Genomic DNA, 22,119 nt, shown 5'->3' on the forward strand with positions numbered 1-22,119 from the left:
CTTTGTGTCGTAGCCCTGCAGTGAGCGCCAGGCTGGAGATCAGCCTGGCCTGGAGACAACGGGGGCTGCCGAGACAAAGGCTGCTAAAAAAGGGAAGCCTGGGAGCCTGAACAGTACAAATTGGGGTGGCCCGGAGAATTGAAGCCCAATGGGAAACGACTAGGGTTGAGGGGATGACGGAGAGGGGCGTTTAGTCCGACTAGGATTTGCTGTCTCTACTAACAAACGGATTACACACGGGGGGGGCCGAACCAACGTGCTTTCGATGGCGAAAGAGGAGGAGAGAGAGAGAGAGAGAGAAAAGGCGCTTCCATGCGCTAACCAGAGGCAGCTAACAGCTGAGCTTGAGGCTGAAACTAGAGATGTTTCTGCCAACAGCCTCTTTACGAACAAGCTCAGTCGTCGCGACAAGAACAGCGGCCGACGAGGCCACAAGGCAATAGACGGTGCATATATATGGGCGGCAGCACGTGTGCGTAGCATGGCATTGCAGGGCGCATAAGTGCCATGTACGTGATTCGCTGGTGGTGTGTGATGGACACTAGAAATGGGAGCGGCTCGCGCTTTGTTTCCACCGAGGCTAGGCTGTTGTTGGCCGGGCGTGGAGACCGGGGGGGAGGAGAATGGCTGCATGAACAGGCTGGTTGGCTGCGGTGTGGATGGGCCGCTGAAGAGGTCGTATTTGGAAGATTTCTGGTGTTTTGCTGTTCCCTTTGCGAAGCATGTCTTGACTTGTCGATACGTCTGGCCACGTCATGGTAGACAGGGGGCCGGGGATGGCGGAAGTACTACAAGGTGAGGTCAGGGATCGATTACTGGAGTGTGGTGATACCCTGAAGTTTTGTGTGCTTGCTTGCTGATTGAGAGTAAGGTTTTCATTTTTGACAGACGCAAGATGAAGGAGAGAGGCTACGATAAAGCGGGATAATCGAATCCTCAGTGCTTAAAGTTTATCACATTGGCAAATTGTTACAAGGCATCAGCTCCGGCTTCAGAGCATATCCTTGTTGTTGCGGCGAAAGCGGCGCTTGCAGGGGTGTTGTATGTACGCTGCAATGTTATCACAGCCTCGTTGTTCATTTACAAAACTGCCCCTGGCAATGGGACAATACCTACAGCCATGCGGATTCCAACGGCATGCTCTACGTGTACACTCTGTATGGTTCAACATCAGAGATGGGCCGCTTTCTGTTCCAGAATTTCAAGGCAAGGATGCACGTCTTGTCGTGATTGTTGTATCTACGACAGACCGGCCCCAAGAAAAGACGGGCTAAGCCTCTTTATTACGAACCAACAGTCAAGTTCAAATCGAGTCCACTGAGGCAGGACTTTTTGTGCGGCTTAAATGAAATTCGAAACAGGATTTTGTCGCTCTTGGCGGGATGGGAGGCCGTGTAAGTGGCCGGGCGTTTGGAGGCTACTGTGCATGTGCTAGTACCGCCTACACGTAACAGGAAAATTGCCTATTTGGGCTGCGGCGGATTCTGACGAATTAACCCTTGTCTTGTCTCTGGAGATGCACAGCTCTCGAATTGATTCGGATAGGATTGAAATCCAAGATGGAAGACTTGCTTACACGACAAGATGCGTAGCAGTCACTCATTTGAGCCTCCATGCATGAGATGGCCTTGAATGGCCTGACGGCGCCGAGGCATCGGCTGTTTTGGCATGCGGAGCACGTACTCGGTACTTGCGCTGGAGCAGAGGCCCTGGAATCCCGGGGGCTCTCGGCGCGGCAGCCGCTAAAGCGCCGCCAAAGATGGAGCGCTAACGGGGCCTAAACGGTGTGCCCAACCCCACTGATCGCAGCCAGGGAGAGGTGCGTGTACCCCGCCAAACTGCGCTGCACTGTCAATCCTGTTGCAGCTCTCAGACGGCGATGATCCCTGGGAGAAGAGTGACAGCACCGTGTTGGACGGTATGAGATGTCATATCCCAGGCCGTAACGACACACTGCACCCCAATAGCCCTTTGGTAGATGCCTCACCTCGAGACGCTGGTAGGCCCTGGAAGTTCCCCTCCCGTGCATTAGCACGCACTAACAGGCCACTAACAAGCACTAACAGCTGCACTGAGACCGGGGAAAAACTGAAGGACGCTGCCACACACAACTGCCTCCATCAGGCAACTACCTGTGGTTGCATCGCCGCGAGCGTTCCTGCCTTGCGCTGCGTGCAGATCGGCTTGCGGACCCGAGCAAGTGCGAAACTGAGCTCCAAAGCCACTTGCACTCCTCCCTTTTCCACACTCTCTTCTCTTCTCCAACTCCAACTCATCCCCAACCCATCCATCATTCGTCCTATTCCCGTCTCGTCCTCTTCTCTCCTCGCCCTCTCTCCCACCCCCGGTCCTTTGGGCCTCAATACCGGGACCCGGCGGCCGGCCCTGGGCTGTTCTGTTGTCGCTGTCGTCATCACGCAGATGCGCAGCTAGGCGCAGACGCAGACGCAGACGCAAGCACAAGCACACGCACAAGCACACGCGAGAACAGCAATCAGCATCCCACAGTACGGGATACAGCCTGCTGCAGCGCAGAGCAGTCGCGGACGAATAGGAGGCCGGGCAAGCTGGCAAGGCTCAGCAGGCAGCGCCACAGACGACAGCCGACGGACGCATCACGCAGTCAGTGCTGCGGCGTGTCTGCGGTCCAGGGCGACGCCGCATTGAAGCCTACATGACGGCTTGCATCGAGCACGCGGGATTGTTTGTTTGGTACAGTAGCTACTCCTGCGGATTGTCACGCCTGCTTTGCTGCGCCCTAGCGGGACCGACGGCGGCGGCGTCACTAGAGAGCAGAGGCAGAGATAGAGGCATCAGCAAGCATCGGCAGAAGCTGCAAAAGCGCCAGAACCAGTATTCACAGCGACGGTGGCATCCGCGGCAACCAAACACTGCGGGAGTGCTGTTATCAGCGGTAGCTTCGGCAGTCGAACAGTGATGGCCATATTCCGAGACCTATGCTAAAGGTACTTGGACGTTTTTCCAGAGTGAGTATACACACCGCAGACGCTCTCACTGCACAGAGGCGTGACGCCTCTAACCGCGGAACTTCTGGCTGCCCCCATCCGCCGTTGAAGCCACAAGCGCGCCCTGGAGCCCCTGCAGAGTGTCATCGGGGTAGCATCCAAGGCCTGTACTATGTAGGTACAGACTACCGAGACTCGGCACTCTGTACGGACAGACTGGCGACCTGAGCTTGACGCTGACACGGCGGTACTCGTACTCCATACATGGTCCATACATTGTGCTTCAAAACATGCGCTTCCTTCTCTACAGAGCCACTTTAGCAGCTCTGAGACGAGCCAGACCTGACTTTGGTGGCCTTTGTCTCATGGCGGTGATCCAGGTAGATCACCATCATGCTTGTAGTAGATGCCTTCCTGGCTCCCTAGCGTTCCTCGCATTGACTGAGACATCTACGCTCGGCTAACTTGTCATTCTCAAGGATAAAGAAAAGAGAAAACGAAGAGAGGCAGCAAGGGGCATCAAGACTGTAGTGAAACAGCGAATCGCGTGATGCTTCCTCTTTCTCCCTTTCTTTTTTGTACAAATCACCGCCAGCACAAAAGCTGATCAAGCCTAATCTGATACAGGCGTGATCGGCAATCGCCCGTTTACCGTTTTCCGCAGAGCCAGGAGCGAGAAAACAAGAGACCAATACTAGAACTTTTACGTGATAGGTTTCAGGCTGGGCGATCAAAGCGACAGACACGCCAGCAAAGAAGGTTTATTTCATCATCCGGGTGCATTGGTGCTTGGCTGGTTTGCCACTGCCAGCTCGTGTCCCCGATCTTCGCCTGTCTATCCTACCTACATGCAGACTGCATACAGACCACTTTACATTTGCCCCGAATCTCTCGCTACTTTCTGGCCCACGTCAAACGCTCCGTGCTCGGACGCTTCCCGGCGAGAAAAGAAGCACAGCAGAGGCGTGTGAATCGCTCCTCGCCAGCGTTGATCCCGGCTCGATACCGTCATCCGTCACTCGGAACGGTCACGGCCATGGCCAGCTCAACGCCCCAGGAGGCCCAATCCGCGGCCCAGGACAAGGACCAGGCCCAGGCCCAGCTCCAGCTCCCCTTGAGGCTGGCGACCCCTGGTGGCGGCTGCATGGATGGTGCCAGCTCTCATGCTGTGACCCCGACAACTCAGGATAGCTGGCATTCCGCCACATCTGCCAGTGGATCTCGAGACGTGTTCTCATCACTATCCGGGCTTCGCGACGGCCAGAAGCCCTCATCCGCCGTCGCCGCGTTTAGTCGCGGTAGCGTCTGGTCACCGCCATGTCTGGAGACTTTGCCAAGCGAAGTGCTGGCACACATTGCGGGTTTTCTCGATGTCGATGACTTGTTACGTGCGTCCCGTGTAAGTGTGGTGCCGAAGACCGTGCCGTGCTGACCTGGTGCTGAAGTTGATTTGGAATTTGGTCCTTGGAATTGGAGCTTTTGATTATGTGCCATTGCTAACTAGCCCGTTGTAGACGTGCCATCGCCTTCGTACAATTTCTCTTGACCCTTTGCTTCACTACTACCGCCTCCGCGATGCTCGTCTTCTGCTTCCTCCGCTGCTCAGCTCCCCGTGTCGTCCTTCGCTCACTGAGCTCATGTCCCGCTCCATCTTCTTGACCAACAACAGCGTCATATCACGGCGGCTGGCACGGTCTCTCGTCTCGATTCGCCTCTCGCGACGTCTCGCCTCACGGCCTTCCGCTAGAGATCTTGTCCAACGATCTGTGCTACCCCAGGAATGTGTGCCGGGAATGTCTTCGGTCCATGTTGCCCCGGGTTTGGTAGCTAAGCGTAAGGCTATTGAGAAGGAACGTCTCAAGGACGGCTTGAGTCGATGGATTACCGGCAAGTGGAAAGGAGAGGTCAAGGAGCGAGAGGAAGACGCGCGGAGGTACGATGAGCTTCGTGGTACTGGGCGTGTTTGGAGGCTGCGCCGCTTCTGGGAGAGAATGAGCCATGGCGAGTTGTCAGCTCATCAGAATAGACTCTAGGGATTCTCGAGACTCGAGCAGAGCGATGGCAGAGCGAGCAATGCTAAACATTGAGATGAACGTGGGACAAGGCGGGCGTTTTTTTTTTTTTTTTTTTTTTTTTTTTGAATCATGATTTGCGGTATTGGTATTGATATGCTTTGAATTCAAGCTGATGCTTTGCTTCGTTTTAGCAAGGTATGGTGTAATTGCTATCGGAGTTGTAGTTATGGGTATCTATATATACATATATAGAGCAGTGACCGATTTGACTGCTTCCAGCTGAGGATAAGTCGATGCAGGCACTATCCAATTGCTGATACGCCGACCTCATGCATAATGGTTTCTTAAATATGCTATGACGAGCATGAAAGGAGAAGATGAAGAGAGGAAAAGACGATGATGGCTTTATGCATATATTGCGCCAGCGCCATTGTAAAGTTTTGTATTTCATTCGCCTGTTTCTCACCGCCCTGTTCGGAAGCGGAAACCATCCCAGTCGTCCTCGTCGTCTTCATCGTCTTCGGCCTCTGTATCATCCACATCCTCGGCAGCCTTGACATTCTCCTTTGCTTCGTCGTCTTCCGCGCCAGGTGCGGTAAGTTTTGTCGTTGCCTCCTGGGGCTCGGGAATGTCCATGACGGGTTCTACGAGGCTTTCTCTCCGAGTACGCAGCAAGGCCTCGCGCTTTTCTTTCAGTCGCTGGACTCGCGCCTCGAGCTCTTGCATTTCTTCGAATTCGTCTTCTAGTGCGCGGGTGGCTTCTTCGCGCTCGTCTTCGATGTCTGCGTCGGCTTTGGATTTGCGGGATTCGGGGTTTTGGGGTTGTGCTTCGGCGGCGGCGGCGGCGGCTTCTTTGGCGAGGGCGGATTCCTCGGCTGTCATGGCGGGACGGGAGATGACGGCGTCGTCGTAGGTGGTTTCAGTAGCTGCGGCGGTGGCGGCCATGTCGGCTTCGAAGGCGGCCCATTCGTCTTCGTCGACTTGTGGTTGAGCTGTTGCTGTTGTTGTAGCGGCTGTGGTAGAGGGCTGAGGGTTGGTGTACTGGACGCTCATCATGGAGGAGGAGGACGCTGGAGTGGCGAGATTGCTGGCTTGGCGGGAGGGAAGGGATGTTGTCATTGCTGTGGCTGTTATGCCTGCTGCTGCTGCTGGAGCATTGGTGGGCTGAGAGTGGACGGAAGACGAGGATGAGTGCTCGCGGTGGTGGATTGGCGTGGAGGATCGCGATGGGATCTGGACTTGGACGCCTTGCGAGGGCATGGTGGGCTTTTTGCGGGAGAGCGTTTCAGAGGCTTCGGGTTTGTTTCGTTTCTTGCGCTTGTCTTGGTCGTGGTCCGTGTCTAGATCCTCGTCGTCTGTGCCTAGGGTGTCGTCGAGCTTTCGTTTCTGCGAGGTGGTGGACATTGCGTCGTCTGCTGCTCTGGCGTCGTCTTCGCCAGCTTCAGCCTCCTCGTCCTGTTCATCTTCTTCGCCATTCGGGGCAGCAGCAGCAGCAAGCAGCTTCTTGTGCTTGTCGCTCAGGAGGTGGGCGTCCCAGTGGGCCTCGGCGCGGATCTGGTCGCGGCAGAGCGTGCAGAGGAGCTTGCCGGCGTCGGAGTAGGTGGCGAGGGGGTGGGCGATGCGGCGGGCGGCTCGTTGCTGGCGGAGGAGGGCGCGGACGTCGGCCATGGTGATGCTTGGAGGATATTTCGAGAAAGGAGCTCTTGGAGGTTGATTTTGGAGCTGGGATTGATGACGAGAGGATGATGCAATGTGATTGGGTAGCCAATGCTAGATGGATGAATATGAATACAACAGTGAAAGAAGAAGAAGCATCGGTATTCAATGGCACGATGCGAGGTCGACGGGACTTGGTTTGGAGGTTTCGAGCTATCAGAGACAGCTAGGGACTTTTTTTTGTAACTTGCGAGCCTCGGGAGGACGTCACAGTCGCGAATGGTCGGCGCCGACAATTTTCCGGCAGTGAGCTGTGCCACTAACACTGCGATTAGTGCCATCAGATGTTCATCCATTCATCGTCAATCTATTCATCCTCGGCTCATTCTGCTTCTGCCTCTGCCTTGTGTATCCTCCCCCGACCCCAATGAGGTGACACTTTGATTCTACCAGCTTTCACTCAAAGCGCGGGGAGGGGGTTTCACGGGTACATTGACAATCGCGAAATAGAGACTCTCACCAGCTCAAGAGCGCACAATGGCCGAGCAGGAGCCTCACTCGCTGGCCTCGACGTTTCCAAACCCGCCAGACTTTTGGAAGGCCTTTACGCCGGATCGGATCGCCAGGATTGAGGAGCTGCGACGAGCCCATGCGGCAGACGAGGGGTCGGACGTAGAGGGTGCAGATGCAGATGTGCGGATCGCGAATCTGCCCGAGGATCTGATTGCGCTGCAGCCGCCCCCGGAGCCGGCAGATGGACGATGGAGGGTGTTTGGCGACCAGTACATGGTGTGTATTTTGAACGTGTCTAGTGTGTATATCGTCTGACTTTTGTTTCCAGCTCGACGACAAGCTGCCTACCCTCGAGGAGCAAGGCATCGACAACCTGCCCGCGACATCCTCGGCCGCCGACAAGGACGCCAAGCACTACGACCGCGCCTTTGAGCTCAAGCGCCTGGCCAAGTCGCTGCTGCTCAACTTCCTCGAGCTGACGGGCGTCATGGCGCGCAGCCCCGCCGACGCAGAGGCCAAGATCAAGGACCTGCGCACAATCTTCATCAACATGCACCACATCCTCAACGAGTACCGCCCGCACCAGGCGCGCGAGTCGGCGATTGAGATGATGCAGGACCACTTGGACCGCACGAGGACGGAGACGGCGGCGATACGCACGCAGGTGGATAAGGCGCGGAAAGTGCTCGAGGGGCTGGGGAGCTTGGATTTGTCGCTGTTCAAGGGGCATGGTTTGGCTGGAGGGGACGATGGGGAACAAGGGGCGGCGGCGAGGATGGATGAGGAAAGGGAAGCTGCTGCGTGGGCGACGGCAGATGCGTTGATTCTGTGATGGATGGTGAAGCATATGGAAAGTTGGGGGCAAACGATTCGATGAGCATTCGAGCGAGCACATGTCCAAGGGAGAGCATGATATCAGACAAGACAGTAAGAGGATGGCTGGATTTTACTGGAGTAGCCAACTGAGAGCTGACGAATTACGACATGGTGAGCAAACGCTATAGCCTCACAATGAGAATCAAGCATGGTGTATCAACCAGATGCACAAGACTGATCAAAGCAATCTACAATTACGAAATAAAGACAATCATTGATAGAAATAATAGTCAATTAAAAAAATACAAGTCACATCGTAACAATTAACCAAAATTGGTATCATCCATTACAGGCATTCCCTAAGCTACATCTAGACGTAAAACCAAAAATACGCAAAGCCTGTCTGTCATACAAACTCGTACACTTTCACCTTCACCTTGACTCACGTCCTTCTCACAGCGGGAGCCCCAACTCCAGCCACGCCCCCAACAACTCCGGCAACAACCTGCGGTAACGGCGTTGCTGCTACGCCTCCCCCCCTGGCCATTCTCTGCTCCATTCCCACCACCGTTTCCAGCCCCTTCCTTCTCCAGCAGATCCGCCAGGTACTTCAAATCGTCTCTCGCGCGGGGATCCCTCTCGATAATCGTCTTGACCACCTCCCACTCCCGCCGCGACATCTGGTATGCCTGCGGGAGAATAAACTGCACTGTAGGCACGCTGATGAGCGGCCCCAGGACTTCTCTCGCTGTGACGACGCCGGCGTCTTGCTGGCCTTGCTTCCTCTGGTCGTCTGGAGCTTGGTGATGTGCCGGGGGCGCTGGCGTTGTCTGGGATGAAGATGATGACCCTGCTGCGGCGTGGGGAGATGGCGCAGGGCGGTTGAGATGCGGTAGCTGAGGGATGGGGACTGGCGTGGCGGATTGGCCGTGGCCGTTGGGAGGTGCAGCGGCGGCGGCGGGAGGAAATGGAGAGGATGCGATGAGAGGAGTGGCGGGAGAAAAGGCCGGGCCAGATGTCGAGTTGCTTCGCTGGTTGTACCCAGCGGGCGTAGGAGTAGGAGGAGGTTGTGATGCCGTCGACGCATTGGCGTTGATGTTTGCAGCTTCGTCGTGGAGCATCTGCTTCAGCTGGTCCGGCTCGTTGCGGTAGACAAAGACGGCGAGCAGTAGGGGCTCGGTCCGCGACTTGGGAATGTAATTGTCCACCAGGTTGAGCATAAACTCGGGGTGGCCATCCTCGCCGGCGGGGACAGGCACCAGATACGTGTCTCGCACGTTGCCGGCGACCTTATTGCCAACGACGCCGTACCGGTTCTTGCTCACAAAATAGTTGATGAGGTTGTTGAACTCCTGCTTCGAGTCTGGCGACGTCGGCGTAATGTTGACGACGATGATATCGGTCAGATTGCTATACCGCAGGCTGCACAGGTACTCGATGGCGCTCTGCTGCGGGATGCGGCCGGCCACAGTCATTTGGCGCGGGATGAGCTTCGACCAGGGCCCAAACGACGCAAAGTTGGCGCCGCCAATGTGCTTGGCCGTCGCTTGGAAGTCGGCAATGGAGCTCATCGCCAGCGAGCCGCGCCAGATGACGTCGGGATCCGAGGCTTCCTCGGTAGGTGAGTAAGGGGGCGATTCATTGTCATCTTGCAACATGCGGTCCACGTCGGGATCGAACCCGGGCCCCTGTGTGTTGAGCACCGGAGCTGAAGGCCTACGGCGATGAGCCGCTGTGGGAGACTTGACGGCTGAAAACACCTTTCCAATGTCAAAGTTGGACTGGCTGGGCGATCGCTGGCTCAGCCCTTCATCGCCCAGCTCTCCCGCTCCTCCAATCGACTCGCGCTTAACGTGCTGATTTTGTTGCTGGGGTTGGCCCTGTTTCTCATCTGCTCCTGCGCGAGGGCCCCCGGCCGAGGGCATCGGAGCATCGCTGCCAATCATGCCCTCGTCCTCGACAATCTCTTCGCCCTTGTGTGTCCGTCTTACTCGAGGGCCCGTCTCGGACGTGTACAAGATGGACTGCTTCTCAGCCCTCGCCTTCATCTCGGCAGTCTGTTTCTGCTGCTCCGACGAGGCAAGCTGCTCCGACGTCATGACGGCAAGTGTCACTGGTGAGTATTTCTGGTCCCAAAGCCCCTGGAACAACTCGGGGTTGTTCTTGAGGTTGAACGACAGCGATTTTATCTGCTGGCTGTACTCCTTCTGGCCTTTGGAAAGGGGGTGGGTGTCGAAAACGGCGCGCTCAATCTGCAGCGCGTACCTGTCGCCGAGGGCTTCCGCATTCTCGTCCTCTGGCAGCTCGATATCGCCGCTCTTTGCGAGCGTCGAAATGACATGGGCAAGTGATTTCTTCAGTGCCTTTGCAGGGCCGACGCGAGTGCCGGGCAGCTCTTGGATGGACTGTGTCAAGTCTTCTGGCGGCGTGTACTTGACGGAATGAGCAGCGACAGGGACAGCCTCGTCCTCTGACACGCGACGCATCTTGGTAGTCTATATCCGGTTAGCATTCATCAACTCATACATGTAGAGACTCGCCATCAGCGACAGACACGCAGCAACGTACCTTTCCATCCACGTCTTGAGAGTCCTCTCTCGCCTTCCGCTTGCCCTGCTTGGCTACAGCCGTGGCATCCTTCTTCTCCCTGGCAGCAGCATCCGGCGTGGGCGATGCCTTTGCCTGCGCCGCATCCTTCTCAGCATCTTCTCGCGTATCGCTGCCTCGCTTTCCCTTCTTCCGTCCGCCACGCTTCTTCTTGCGCTCGGTCTCCTCCTCGTGTGCCTTGCGCCGGGCCTCCCACAGTCGCTCTCCACGCGCAATAGCGTCGAGCAGTTCCTTGTGGTTCTCCGGCTTGCACTCCTCGCACCAGTAGTTCTCCGGGATCTCGTCCTCGTACGAGCTGACGCCGACGCAGACGTTGTGCTGCCATACGAAGCACGTCTCGCACGAGATCCAGGCCTCGCCCGAGTCCTCGTCCTGCTCGGTGGCGCCGCAGACGCAGCGGATCACCTCTTCGGGGTCCTGCGACTGTTCCTTCTCCTGCACCTGGGCCTTTTTGTTCTTCTTGGTCTGTCGGCGTTTCGGCGCTGGGGCTTCCAGCTCATCAAAGGCCTTGGTGTGCTGGCCTTTGGTTGCTCGTACCGAGCGTCGAGGTTCGGCTTCTCCTGTGCAATTGCTTCTCGTTAGCAAACATGCCATACATGCGACGACGCATATCAGCAGTGCCGGATCGGATCAGATCAGATCAGATCGATCAGGCCAGGCCAATGAGTCGCATCGACGAGGACCGTCAGTTGTGGTTTTCTTCAACTTACCAGACATGGTAATGGAGCACGCGCAAAGGCGTCGCCGCAGCTATTGGGGGTGTGCGAGTCGACTAATTTAATGCAGGTTCTACTATGGAAGCGACGCGAAAAGGGAAGAAAAAACTTTTCTTGCGTTGCGCTTCAGGCGGGCATATGGGAAGATTTACAAAACGGGCAAAGGCAGCAACTAGTATGTAGTCACAGAACAGCTAAAAACCAACAGATTCCTCTCTTCAGCCCGAATTAATTTTTCAGCGCAAAGTTCAAACCAGCGACCAGCTCTCCCTAGATACAGACGGGGATCGCGTGAGCTGCACCGTGATGGAAGGCTTTGGCGGAGCTACAAAGGCGGCGCGTGCCGATTTAGCTTGCGAAGAAAAAGAAAAAATAGCGAGCTGTTGGTGATGACGGCAGCTTGCGTGGGGTCGTCCCGGTAGCCCCTTGGAGTGGATACAGATGGGAGCAAAGGCGGGTGGCGCGTCTTTGGCTGTTTGGCAGATGGCGGCAGATGCGGACAGCTGGTAAGACAGTGGGACTTGGAGCTGGAGAGTTGATGGCAATAGGTGGCTATATCTTGCTTGGAGAGGGATGAGATGAGATGAGACGAGATGCAGTCGCAGATACAAGATCGAGTCCTATGAAGATGGGAGCTCAGTCGCAGACAAAGGCGGTCTCCGATGACGGCAACAGGTGAAGCTATCCCGGCGTCTCGCAGCAGCAGCTCGTTGGTGCTCAAAGTATTGTGGAGAGTTGAGAGTTGAAAGAGAGAAGATAAGAGCACAAGTGGAAGAGACAGAGAAGAGCTCTTGAAACTGCCCGCCCCAAGGCTGGCAGCATAAGCTAAGCTGGTGACGGCCCAAGACTGGCTGGCTGGATGATGATGGGATGACGGAGCTTAGTCATGAGGGGCAAAAGAGAGAAGTCGAGTCGTTCTCTTCTGCCGGTGCAGCATCGGCTAATTAATCGCCGCTCGACAGGATGGATGGAATCTGTTGAGTTGCGACATCTCTCTTCAGCCTTGTCTCTTAATGCCTCAGGCACCAATCTCTCTAGAGGACTTACATAATCTCATCCAACGGCAGCTGACTCAGCCAGCCCAAAACGAGCAGCTCCAGGGTATCGGATCAGTGCTCCAGGCTGTACCTCAGAAGCTACGCGGCGGTCGTGCCTGGAGCTCCAGTGGAAAGTGACGCCGGCCTTTTGCTGTTCCCCTCCATACCTGAAGCCAATCCTCGAAAGCCTGCCTCCATCGCCAACGAAGCCCCTGCTCATCATCTCTGCACTGCCATTGTGTGCTTGTGCAATTAATTTCTCTCCGACTTCCATCTTGGCTTCTGCGGCAGCAAAAGAGATTGCCCCGCCACAATGTCCCGCCGCTACGATTCCCGAGTACGTCTGCGAGCTGCCATGTGCAATGTGCAGTATGCAATGTCAATATCAACTTGCTAACCACTTCGCATTTGATGCTAGACAACCATCTTCTCGCCCGAGGGCCGTCTCTACCAGGTCGAATATGCGCTAGAAGCCATCTCCCACGCCGGTACCGCCATCGGCATCCTCGCCAAGGATGGCATCGTCCTGGCCGCCGAGCGAAAGGTCACCTCGAAGCTGCTGGAGCAGGACACATCCGCCGAGAAGCTCTACGTCCTAAACGAGTGCGTTGCCGTAATCTCGAGATAAAGGGCCTATACAAGATGCTAACATGCGTGCTCCCAGCAACATGATCTGCGCAGTAGCAGGCATGACCGCCGATGCCAACATCCTCATCAACTACGCCCGCCAAGCCGCCCAGCGATACCTCCTCACGTACAACGAAGACATTCCTTGCGAACAGCTGGTGCGCCGACTGTGCGATCTGAAGCAGGGCTACACACAGCACGGTGGTCTGCGGCCGTTTGGCGTTTCCTTCATCTACGCCGGCTGGGACCCCCGGAGACAGTTTCAGCTGTATCTCAGCAACCCCTCGGGAAACTATGGTGGATGGAAGGCCACGAGCGCGGGAGCCAACAATGCCAGTGCGCAGAGTTTGTTGAAGCAGGACTATCAAGAGGACTGCACGCTCAAGGAGGCATGCGGCGTGGCTGTCAAGGTTCTTAGCAAGACCATGGACTCTACAAAGCTGAGCAGCGAGAAGAGTAAGCTTTTACTGACTGTGCACTGCTACACGGACAGGCCTGCTAACATTTGCGTCTAGTTGAATTCGCGACGGTGGGACAGACTGAGGACGGCAAGATCTACCACAAGCTGTGGAGTGCCGATGAGATCACGGCGCTGCTGAAGGAGCACGACCTGGCCAAGAGCGAGGATGCAGAGGAGAAATAACAAACAAATAAACAAACATTTTAGAGGCGTTGAACTATACGAGTAGACTAAGAATGGGCACTTAATGACACATGCGCATACCAAAAGGGGGTGAGAAATAGTCCTAATTGAAATTCGATGATGTCCCCATGGCAGGTATAAGTGTGATGTGCGCACTTTACTCTTTCGTTCTCAAGTCATCTCTGTTTCCAAGAGAAATCGTGGACGCAAAACATACGTAAATCCCTGCACTATGATACATTACAGAATAGATGGTCAAATCTTTCCATCGACCCCAGTCAGCTTCGTCGGGTTCCCAGCGGAAATATGAGGCCGCTGTCCTGATCCTCCTCGTCTCTCACGCGCTGCCATGCCGGTTGCGCCTCGGCAGATGGATGCGGATGAGGCTCCTCGCACACGGGGCTCGTGAGGTGAGGCCAATGCCTCCTGTAGCTCCAGTACGCAACCGTCATGCCGAGCGCCGATCCAACGCACACGTCGTACACATCATGGCGATAGTCCTCGGTGCGTGAAATGGCTATCAGTGCAGCGCCAAGGAGGGGAGCAAGGCAGACGAGCGCTCGGCTGAGATCCCGTCCGCCGGTGTAGTAATTGAAGACGTGTAGCTGACCAGCCAGAAACAGGCTCAGGAAGCCCAGGCCGGCAAAGGAAAAGGACGAGTGGCCAGAGGGAAACGAGCGCCAGCCGTCCTGGAGGGTGTGGCCGTCGGGGGCGGTGCAGACGTCGATGTTGACGAGGACGTTGGGCTCGGTGTCTGCGGAGGGCTGGCAGCGGGCGAGGAGGTCTGGTCGGGGGCGGCCAACGGCGTTTTTGACGACGTCGGTGATGAAGGAGGAGAGGACGATGGAGATGGCGAAGGAGAGGTACGTGGCCTCGTGCTTGTGGGTGGAGGCGCGGGTGATGATGTTGTAGGCGATGAGGACGCCTAGAGGGATGAAGAGGGCGTAGAGGAAGTTGAGGGCTGGTTGAGTCGAGTTGGATGAGTGAGTTGAGCAAGATGGAGATGAGAGATGAGAGATGACTTACGGACGGTGACGCGCTCATGCTCGGCGTGGGGATATGAGATGCGGAGATCGTTGGTGAAGAACATGCGGTGGAAAGGGTTGACCAGGTTGACAATCTAGACGGGTCAGTGTCAATATCGATGTTGGTCGTGATGAGATGGAGGTTGAGTAGATACGCACCAGCATCCATCCGGCTAAGAGGACTATGAAGCCGACATAGTCTGGCGCATGAGTTTTCTGCACAAGAAGTTAGCAATATTCAAGTAAGAGACGTGTATGGCTCAACTTACTTTCCAGAATCTGGCCAGAGGCCCCATTGAGGAGCTCGAGTCGCCTGCGTTGGACGTTCGCGAAGGCATTATTTGCGCGAGGCAGAGATGAATACAGTGAGATGGCGGTAATGGCAATGGGTGGATTCTAGTTTACAAGTGGCATATCCATGAGTAAGAGCGGCTATTGTGGCTACGGTAAATTTTTGAGGTTTTGTTGAGCAACTCGAAAAGAAAAAAAGGACGTTGGCTGAGTTCAACTGAGGTTGGCGATGCTAGTAAAAATGGGGCTGTGTGCAGGGTAGGCGTACGTGGACTCAACGAGATTTCAAGGGGACACGTCACGGAGTGTAGAAGCGTCCGATGAACCGAGCAGATGCGTATTGAAAACAATGATTGTATTACTTGGAATTGGAAAGAGAAATCAGTTATCAAAGATGAAAATATGAGTGTCGGGGCGAGTTGTTGAGCTTTCTCATGAGTTGTAAGTATTGATACATGTATTCAACTACTCGGGTTTATCGACATTTCCAAGATTACATTTTGCCCCTTTCCCACATCAAAACACCGCCAACGATTCGATGCAATAAAAATACATGTTACTTCACAGCCTCGGCTTCAGTCCCTTGAAGCTCTTTGTAATCTCAGTAATGGCCGTCTCAACCGGCAATCTCTCCATGGAGCTCGCCCCATAAAAGCCGTGAAGCCCCTTTACCCGGCTGAGCACATACTCTGCGTCTTTCGGCGCCGCAATAGGCCCTCCGTGGCATAAAACAATGACATCCGGGTTGATCGCGACGGCCGCGTCGCGAATCTCCTGAATCAGCCTCACAGACTCGTCCAGCGTCTTGCCGGTGGCAGCGCCGATGGATCCGCTCGTCGTGAGGCCCATGTGCGCAACGAGGACGTCTGCGCCGGCCCGGGCCATCTTCTTGCTCTCCTCGACGTTGAAGACGTACGGCGTGGTCAGCAGGTCCAGCGAGTGCGCTTGGCGGATCATGTCGACTTCCAGGTCGTATCCCATGCCCGTCTCCTCGAGATTGGCCCTGAACTGCCCGTCGATGAGGCCGACGGTGGGGAAGTTTTGCACGCCGGCGAAGCCCAGGTCGCGCAGCTGCTTGAGAAAGGCGGCAATGTCGCGGAAGGGGTCGGTGCCGCAGACGCCGGCGATGACTGGCGTGTGCTTGACCACGGGGAGGACTTCACTTGCCTGTGGGATCCGTTCAGCTCCAGACGTATATACGATGGCGGTATAAGTTTCAGCTCCTGCTTACCATGTCCACCACAATGCCGTTGGCATCGCCGTATGGCATCAAGCCGGACAGCGACCCGCGGCCGGCCATGCGGAAGCGGCCGCTGTTGTAGATGATGATGAGGTCGCCGCCTCCAGCCTCGATGAACTTTGCCGACAAGCCAATGCCAGCACCGGCGCCGACGATGGACTTGCCCTCGGTGATTCGCGCGCGGAGGCTGGCCAGGATCTTGCCTCTGTCTGTTGGCGGCGCCATGCTATTGCTGTTTCGTGTAAGTGATTTGTAGAGTTTTAGAGATACAACTGTATTCCAAAGAGAATCTTACAACTCAATTATCTCTCTTTGAAAATGAATTCAGTTGATGGGAAACATGATCCCGAATCAGCTTAGACAGTCCATCCTGGAGCTTTGGCCGGATCCAGAACTGGCATGGATCTCTAGTGGAGAAGTTGCGTCGTCGTTGATGTCAGATTTCCGAGCTCCCCACCAAAACTCAAAACTACCCGCCACACTGTCTTGCTGCTTTTCTGGTCGCATTGGCACCGAGTTTCTGGTTAATTTCTCGTCTTTTTTTTTTTTTTTTTGTAGTTGTCAAGGATGCGTTGACGTCGGCACACCGGCGTGGGATTCCGAGTCTCAATGTCTCACAATGCAATCGTAGATCTTCTTACATAACCCCGCATCGGGCATTTCTTTTTCTTCCTATGATCAGTTCTTGTTACTGATAGCTTCGCTGCACGTTGGCCGTATTGACATTTATCGATTTATAGGCGGATGACTGGACGTCTCTGAGCGCTGATTCAATTGCCCATCATGATTGGTGCCTTTGTCGTCATCATAGGCACTTGCGACACCAAGCTCCAGGAACTTCTTTTTCTCAAGGACCAGATTCAAGATGGCACCAAAGTCATGCCGTTTCTCATAGACGTCGGACGAAACCCCGTTGAACACCAGGCCATTACGACCTCTCAGGCTACCCTCCTGTCGAGCTATGGCGATGGAGCTGATGTCTCGGACATGCCCAGGGGCGAGTTTGTGCAGCTCATGGCCCGCTGTGCCTCCAAAGCAATACAGGCTCTGTATGAGGCAGGCTCGGTTGATGGCATCATCTCGGCAGGGGGGGTCCAGCGGCACGGCTCTCGCAGCGGCTGTCATGCGTCATGTCCTCCCTGTTGGGCTTCCCAAGCTCATCGTGTCGACAATGGCGAGCGGCGACACACGGCCCGTGGTTGGCGAGACGGACATTACGCTGATGCACTCTGTTGTGGACGTTGCTGGGCTGAATCCCATCCTGCGAGACATCTTGAGCAATGCTGGCGCGGCAATTGCCAGCATGGCCTTGTCTCACGCTGCTAGAAAAGACAGAAAGATGGAAGATGCAGCGGCCGAGGCCATAAAGAAGTGGCGGGTGGGCATCTCCATGTTTGGCGTCACAACGCCTGGCGTCGATGCTATCCGCTCTCATCTTGAATCGAATTATCCCGTCGAAACGTATGTTTTCCATGCCGTTGGCACTGGAGGCCGGGCAATGGAGCGGCTCATTCGCGAAGGCCAGCTCGACGCAGTTATTGACCTCACGACAACTGAGATTTGCGATCATCTGGGCGGCGGAGTTCTTTCGGCGGGAGGACATCGGCTGGAAGCTGCTGTTGAGGCCAGTCTGCCCAATATCGTATCTCTGGGTGCTCTTGACATGATCAACTTTGGCCCTCGGGATACGCTGCCCAACAAGTACGAGGGCAGAGTCATTTATGAGCACAATCCGACTGTCACGCTGGTGAGGACTTCACCGGAAGAATGCCGTGAAATCGGAGGCTTCATTGCCGAGAAGCTGAGGAAGACCAAGAGGTCGGATATGATTGAAGTGTGGATCCCAAAGGGAGGTGTCAGTATGCTTGCAGTGCCTGGAGGCGCGTTTGAGGATCCCGAGGCGGACAAGGTGCTCTTTGAGGCTATAAAAACAGGATTAAGTGGCAGTGGAATCAAGATTGTTGAGGATGAGAGGCATGTTAATGACAAGGGGTTTGCACGGGATATCGCAGAGGCTTTGGCTGCGAAGCTGGGGGTGCGGAAGAGCTGAAGGGCTTTGCAAAAATAATTTCTTGATATTACCTATAGCGAGAATTACTATTGATGAAGCTTTTTATCTATTTCATCGCCATATATATGCATCCGTCTGCTACCATCTACAAGACTCAAGCCGAGTGTCCGTGTAAGTCGAGCTGGCAACTCACAGTGAGCGCTAGTCGCTAAAACAGCCGTCCTTGGGGGCAGCTCCACCTGTAATTGGCGTCCCGGCTGCTGAGCCGACGCCCGGGACGCGTCTAATTGAATCCCGGCAGCTTTCCAGGCTAACCACCAAAAATATCCAGCTCCAAGCTCGGCTCTTCTTCTACACACCACAGCTCTGCATCACCTGCACTCATTGCCACCACTCCTCAGAGCAGCATCGCGAGAAATGCTCAAGTCCACCCACAAAGCGGCGCCATTGGCTCCCCTGCCGCCGGGATGGACCGAACACCAGGCCCCGACTGGCCACACCTACTTCTACAATGCCGAAACCAAGGAATCGACATACAAGCGACCAGGCGTCCAGCCAGCTCAAGCCGGGCCCCAGCCTTCCTACAACCCCTACGGCGCCGTGCCCAATCTCTCAGACCCAAGAGTTGCAAATGCCTACATGGCGCAGTTCAACCAGCCGCCGCCCCAGGCGCAAAGGGGCGGCTTTGGCGGCGCTCGAGGCGGGTTCGAAGGACGGCCGCGGCCACAGCCCACGGACAAGCCCAGGAGAAAAGAAGCAATCCCTGGGTGCGAGCCGTGGATTCTGGTGTACACAAAGTATTCGCGACGTTTCGTGTACAACCCGGTGAAGAATGCGAGCTACTGGCGCATACCTGAGAAGCTCATGCCCGCCATTTTGGAAATGGACAAGAAGCGGATACTCCAGTCGGCAGCCGGTGAAGACGAGACGAAGGAAGCAGATGACAATCATTCGAAAGGGGAGGAGAGCAAAGATGCTGAAAAGACAGCTGATTTGGATGCCGATTACGAGAGCGATGCATACATGTACGACGAGGTCGAGGTGGATGACGAAGGTCAGGTCGTAAATCGACAAGGGGACGAAGACGACGACGGCGACGGCGAGCATTCCTCAAAGCGACAACGGATCGAAACGGGCAACGAGCAAGGCCAAGGCCCCAGTGAATTTACAGAAGAAGACATCATTGCCCAGCTACAAGCCATGGGCGAAGACTATGGCCTCGAGCCTGGAGACTACGACGACGGCAACATGGAGGACTGGCCCGAAGGCGCAGAGGGCGTCGAGTTTTCAGAAGAAGACGCAAAGTTCTTATTCAAGGATATGCTCATCGACCTCAACATCAACCCCTACAGCTCATGGGACAAGCTTCTGGAGGAGGGCAAAATCGTCCAAGATGCCCGCTACACGGCCTTGAGCACGACAAAGGCGCGAAAGGAGTGCTGGGATGAGTGGACGCGAGACAAGATTGCCGAGCTAAAGGAGCAGCGGGCCAAGCAGGAGAAGAAGGACCCCAAGATTGCGTGGATGGCGTTTCTGCAGGAAAAGGCATCGCCGAAGCTGTATTGGCCCGAGTTTAAGAGGAAATACAGAAAAGAAGACCCCATGAAGGACATGAAGCTGTCGGACAAGGACCGGGAAAAGTCGTACCGAGAACACATTAACCGTCTCAAGATGCCCCAGGCGACGCTCAAATCCGACCTTGCAGCCCTCCTCAAAGCACAGCCGATACACCTCCTGCATAACAAGTCGCTTGCCAATGGCTTGCCCGCGCAGGTTGTTACAGATATACGCTACATCTCCCTCGAGCCTAAAATCCGAGATGCCTTGGTCGAGGCCTACGTGCAGACACTGCCGCCGCCTCCTGAAGATGTTGCCTCTGCGGCTGAAGACGAAGAGCAGAGAAAGGCGCGCGAGGCCAAGGAGAGGAGGGAAAAGGCGTTGGAGGAGCGTAACAGGGTGATTGAGGAGCAGAGGAGGACGCGGGAGAGAGATGTGGCTGTGAGCAAGGCGAGGTTGAGAGAGGAGGAGAGGGAGCTGGAGGTTGCGATGAGGGTTGGGAAAAGGGGGCTGCAGAGTCAGTTGGCGAGTATGAAGCCTCAGGAGCAGCAAGAGGAAAACGGGGAGTCATGATGATTGTATAGCAAATGAATTGGTTAACTGATAGTACATTCTGGGTATATAGATTTAGAGATTGTCAAAGAAGTGATCCGCCTTTTGCCGCACCTCTCCTGCCCATCTTTCTACATCTTCCATGCCCTCAATGCCATCCTCGGTGAGATAGAGATCCACCATCGTCGCAGGCACCCACTCAAAGTACACATTCTTCACATTCACGCCCGGCAGCTTCCCCTCTGACACTGATCCAACAACATCCTCCCAGCTACGAACAAGCTCCCCCGCATCATTGTCTTCATCGTGCCCAGGCGGATCAAACGGCAAGATCTTTTCCTTTTCCGCCACGACGACGACTTTGACGCCGGGGGGAAACATGCCTCGCTGCGAGCACCGCGGGGAGCGAGCCGGTCTTGTTGCTCACGTTGCCGGCTCTGTCGATGAGGTCTGCGCCGAGGAGGAGGATGTGGGCGTTTTGCGAGGCGAGTGCGGCGCTGGCGTCTGTGTGGACGGTGATGCTGACTTTGGTGTTTGCGTTGGTTTGGGCAATGGAGGAGATGCGTTGGGCGAGTTTGACGCCTTCGAAGAGGGGGCGGGATTCGAGAATGTGGATGTCGAGGGGACGGGAGGAGTCTGAGAGGACGTGGGTGAGGGACGAGGTGATTGTTGAGCTGGATGAGAGGGTCACGATTTTGAGGGGCTTGTCTTTGGGGAACTGGTCTAGGAAGGCGGCAAAGGTGGTGACGATTTTGGTTCCTGATTGCTGCCTTGCTTTTCCAAAGTCCTTGATCTCAGCGCAAATTTGTTCGATTGTTGTATTTGAGAGACTGCTGGTTGTTTCTTGACGTGGAAGATGCTTCTCGATGATGTCGAGGCTGGACAAGACGACGTTGAGGATAGGGGCGCCCATGCTCTCGCGGCCGTTCTTCCAGAGATGCCATGCCGCGAACCTGACATTCTTCCACCATGCCGTTTGGTCCTTGATTTCCAGACGGGGAATCACGTCGAGGTAGATGGTGAGTGCTTTTGCTGCCAGTTGCCGTGCCCCGCTTACATGGTCGTCTTGCAGCGCTTTGAGCCCAGCTGCCAGGACACCGGCTGCGTCTCTGCCCAGATCAATCTCGAACCAGACTCGCCGCAGACTCTCCTTCAGTCGGGGCACGCCTTGGAAGGCTTCGTCGCCGGAGACGTCATCAGGGTCGAACCACTGGAAAGCCTCGTGCTCCCAGTCGATTTTGATGCCTGCCGCACCTGCACCGCCTTGCTGGGCAGGTTTCAGGATAAAGGCAAAAGGATTAATGGTCCATTCACGGCCGACGTCTAGATCGGTGAATGAATAGGGCTTGCCCTGGCGGAAGAGCCGCAGCGAGGTTGCTGTGAGGGTGGTTTCTTCGGCGAGTTCGCGCCATGCTGTGGCGAGGGGGGAAGCGTCGAAGAGTTCGACGCCGCCTGAGATGGGGGCGAGTTTGTGGCTGTTGGGAAACTGTTTAGTATTTTGATGTGTTTTAAATAAGTAGAACCCAATATTCAGTTGTTTCCAATTACCGCGATGCTTGAAAATTGAGAGTAAGTGAGGTGGTTTATACTGACGGATAAGTATTCACCTCTCCGCTTCTACGGAACAGCGCAACCTGGGGTCTGCGCGTCAAGTTTCCCTCTGGGAACTTGAAGATGAAGCTGACTGCCACGGCACTCTTTTTTAGCAAAGACATTGTTATTGAGATGCGAGAGAGAAGAATTAATTTGATGCTTTATGATGAGGATTTCAGTAGATGAGGATGAGTGAGGCTGGTTGGAGATTTTGGAGCATTACGTTTTGGGGTGTGGCGTGACGTGACATCAAT

At 55.3% G+C, this 22,119-nt stretch overlaps 11 protein-coding genes across 11 annotated transcripts; 5 read left to right on the forward strand and 6 right to left on the reverse strand.

Moving 5' to 3' along the window:
* Positions 1-4,002: 4,002 nt before the first annotated feature.
* Positions 4,003-4,999, forward strand: TrAtP1_002768 (uncharacterized protein; the record flags this gene model as incomplete). The annotated part of the gene is made up of 2 exons (XM_014087434.1): positions 4,003-4,365; positions 4,481-4,999. 2 exons carry the CDS (start codon positions 4,003-4,005, stop codon positions 4,997-4,999), a joined length of 882 nt encoding a protein of 293 aa, XP_013942909.1.
* Positions 5,000-5,443: 444 nt separating this feature from the next.
* TrAtP1_002769 (uncharacterized protein) lies at positions 5,444-6,649 on the reverse strand (the record flags this gene model as incomplete). The annotated part of the gene is made up of 1 exon (XM_014087460.2): positions 5,444-6,649. The coding sequence occupies one exon, from the start codon at positions 6,647-6,649 to the stop codon at positions 5,444-5,446; it is 1,206 nt and encodes a 401-aa protein (XP_013942935.1).
* Positions 6,650-7,000: 351 nt separating this feature from the next.
* On the forward strand, positions 7,001-8,291 carry TrAtP1_002770 (uncharacterized protein). Its single transcript, XM_014087392.2, has 2 exons — positions 7,001-7,426; positions 7,479-8,291. The coding sequence occupies exons 1-2, from the start codon at positions 7,175-7,177 to the stop codon at positions 7,980-7,982; spliced, it is 756 nt and encodes a 251-aa protein (XP_013942867.1). The 5' UTR covers positions 7,001-7,174; the 3' UTR covers positions 7,983-8,291.
* Positions 8,292-12,239, reverse strand: TrAtP1_002771 (uncharacterized protein). The gene is made up of 3 exons (XM_014087461.2): positions 11,284-12,239; positions 10,535-11,133; positions 8,292-10,461 (listed from the first exon to the last, which is right to left on the reverse strand). Exons 1-3 carry the CDS (start codon positions 11,288-11,290, stop codon positions 8,326-8,328), a joined length of 2,742 nt encoding a protein of 913 aa, XP_013942936.2. The 5' UTR covers positions 11,291-12,239; the 3' UTR covers positions 8,292-8,325.
* Positions 12,240-12,342: 103 nt separating this feature from the next.
* Positions 12,343-12,600, reverse strand: TrAtP1_002772 (uncharacterized protein; the record flags this gene model as incomplete). Its single annotated transcript, XM_066111607.1, has 1 exon — positions 12,343-12,600. One exon carries the CDS (start codon positions 12,598-12,600, stop codon positions 12,343-12,345), a length of 258 nt encoding a protein of 85 aa, XP_065967685.1.
* A 39-nt stretch (positions 12,601-12,639) lies between these two features.
* TrAtP1_002773 (uncharacterized protein) lies at positions 12,640-13,596 on the forward strand (the record flags this gene model as incomplete). The annotated part of the gene is made up of 4 exons (XM_014087462.2): positions 12,640-12,663; positions 12,745-12,929; positions 12,991-13,409; positions 13,469-13,596. 4 exons carry the CDS (start codon positions 12,640-12,642, stop codon positions 13,594-13,596), a joined length of 756 nt encoding a protein of 251 aa, XP_013942937.1.
* A 278-nt stretch (positions 13,597-13,874) lies between these two features.
* TrAtP1_002774 (uncharacterized protein) lies at positions 13,875-14,959 on the reverse strand (the record flags this gene model as incomplete). The annotated part of the gene is made up of 4 exons (XM_014087463.1): positions 13,875-14,557; positions 14,623-14,716; positions 14,781-14,837; positions 14,891-14,959. 4 exons carry the CDS (start codon positions 14,957-14,959, stop codon positions 13,875-13,877), a joined length of 903 nt encoding a protein of 300 aa, XP_013942938.1.
* A 361-nt stretch (positions 14,960-15,320) lies between these two features.
* Positions 15,321-16,537, reverse strand: TrAtP1_002775 (uncharacterized protein). The gene is made up of 2 exons (XM_014087464.2): positions 16,144-16,537; positions 15,321-16,079 (listed from the first exon to the last, which is right to left on the reverse strand). Exons 1-2 carry the CDS (start codon positions 16,375-16,377, stop codon positions 15,474-15,476), a joined length of 840 nt encoding a protein of 279 aa, XP_013942939.2. The 5' UTR covers positions 16,378-16,537; the 3' UTR covers positions 15,321-15,473.
* TrAtP1_002776 (uncharacterized protein) lies at positions 16,538-18,281 on the forward strand. The gene has a single exon (XM_014087465.2). It carries the CDS (start codon positions 17,114-17,116, stop codon positions 18,200-18,202), a length of 1,089 nt encoding a protein of 362 aa, XP_013942940.2. The 5' UTR covers positions 16,538-17,113; the 3' UTR covers positions 18,203-18,281.
* Positions 18,282-18,580: 299 nt separating this feature from the next.
* Positions 18,581-20,293, forward strand: TrAtP1_002777 (uncharacterized protein; the record flags this gene model as incomplete). The annotated part of the gene is made up of 1 exon (XM_014087466.2): positions 18,581-20,293. The coding sequence occupies one exon, from the start codon at positions 18,581-18,583 to the stop codon at positions 20,291-20,293; it is 1,713 nt and encodes a 570-aa protein (XP_013942941.1).
* Positions 20,294-20,591: 298 nt separating this feature from the next.
* TrAtP1_002778 (uncharacterized protein) lies at positions 20,592-21,987 on the reverse strand (the record flags this gene model as incomplete). Its single annotated transcript, XM_014087467.2, has 2 exons — positions 20,592-21,747; positions 21,866-21,987. The coding sequence occupies 2 exons, from the start codon at positions 21,985-21,987 to the stop codon at positions 20,592-20,594; spliced, it is 1,278 nt and encodes a 425-aa protein (XP_013942942.2).
* Positions 21,988-22,119: the final 132 nt, after the last annotated feature.

The sequence above is a fragment of the Trichoderma atroviride genome, chromosome 2 (assembly GCF_020647795.1).
Source record: "Trichoderma atroviride chromosome 2, complete sequence".
NCBI classification, from domain to species: Eukaryota; Fungi; Ascomycota; class Sordariomycetes; order Hypocreales; family Hypocreaceae; genus Trichoderma; species Trichoderma atroviride.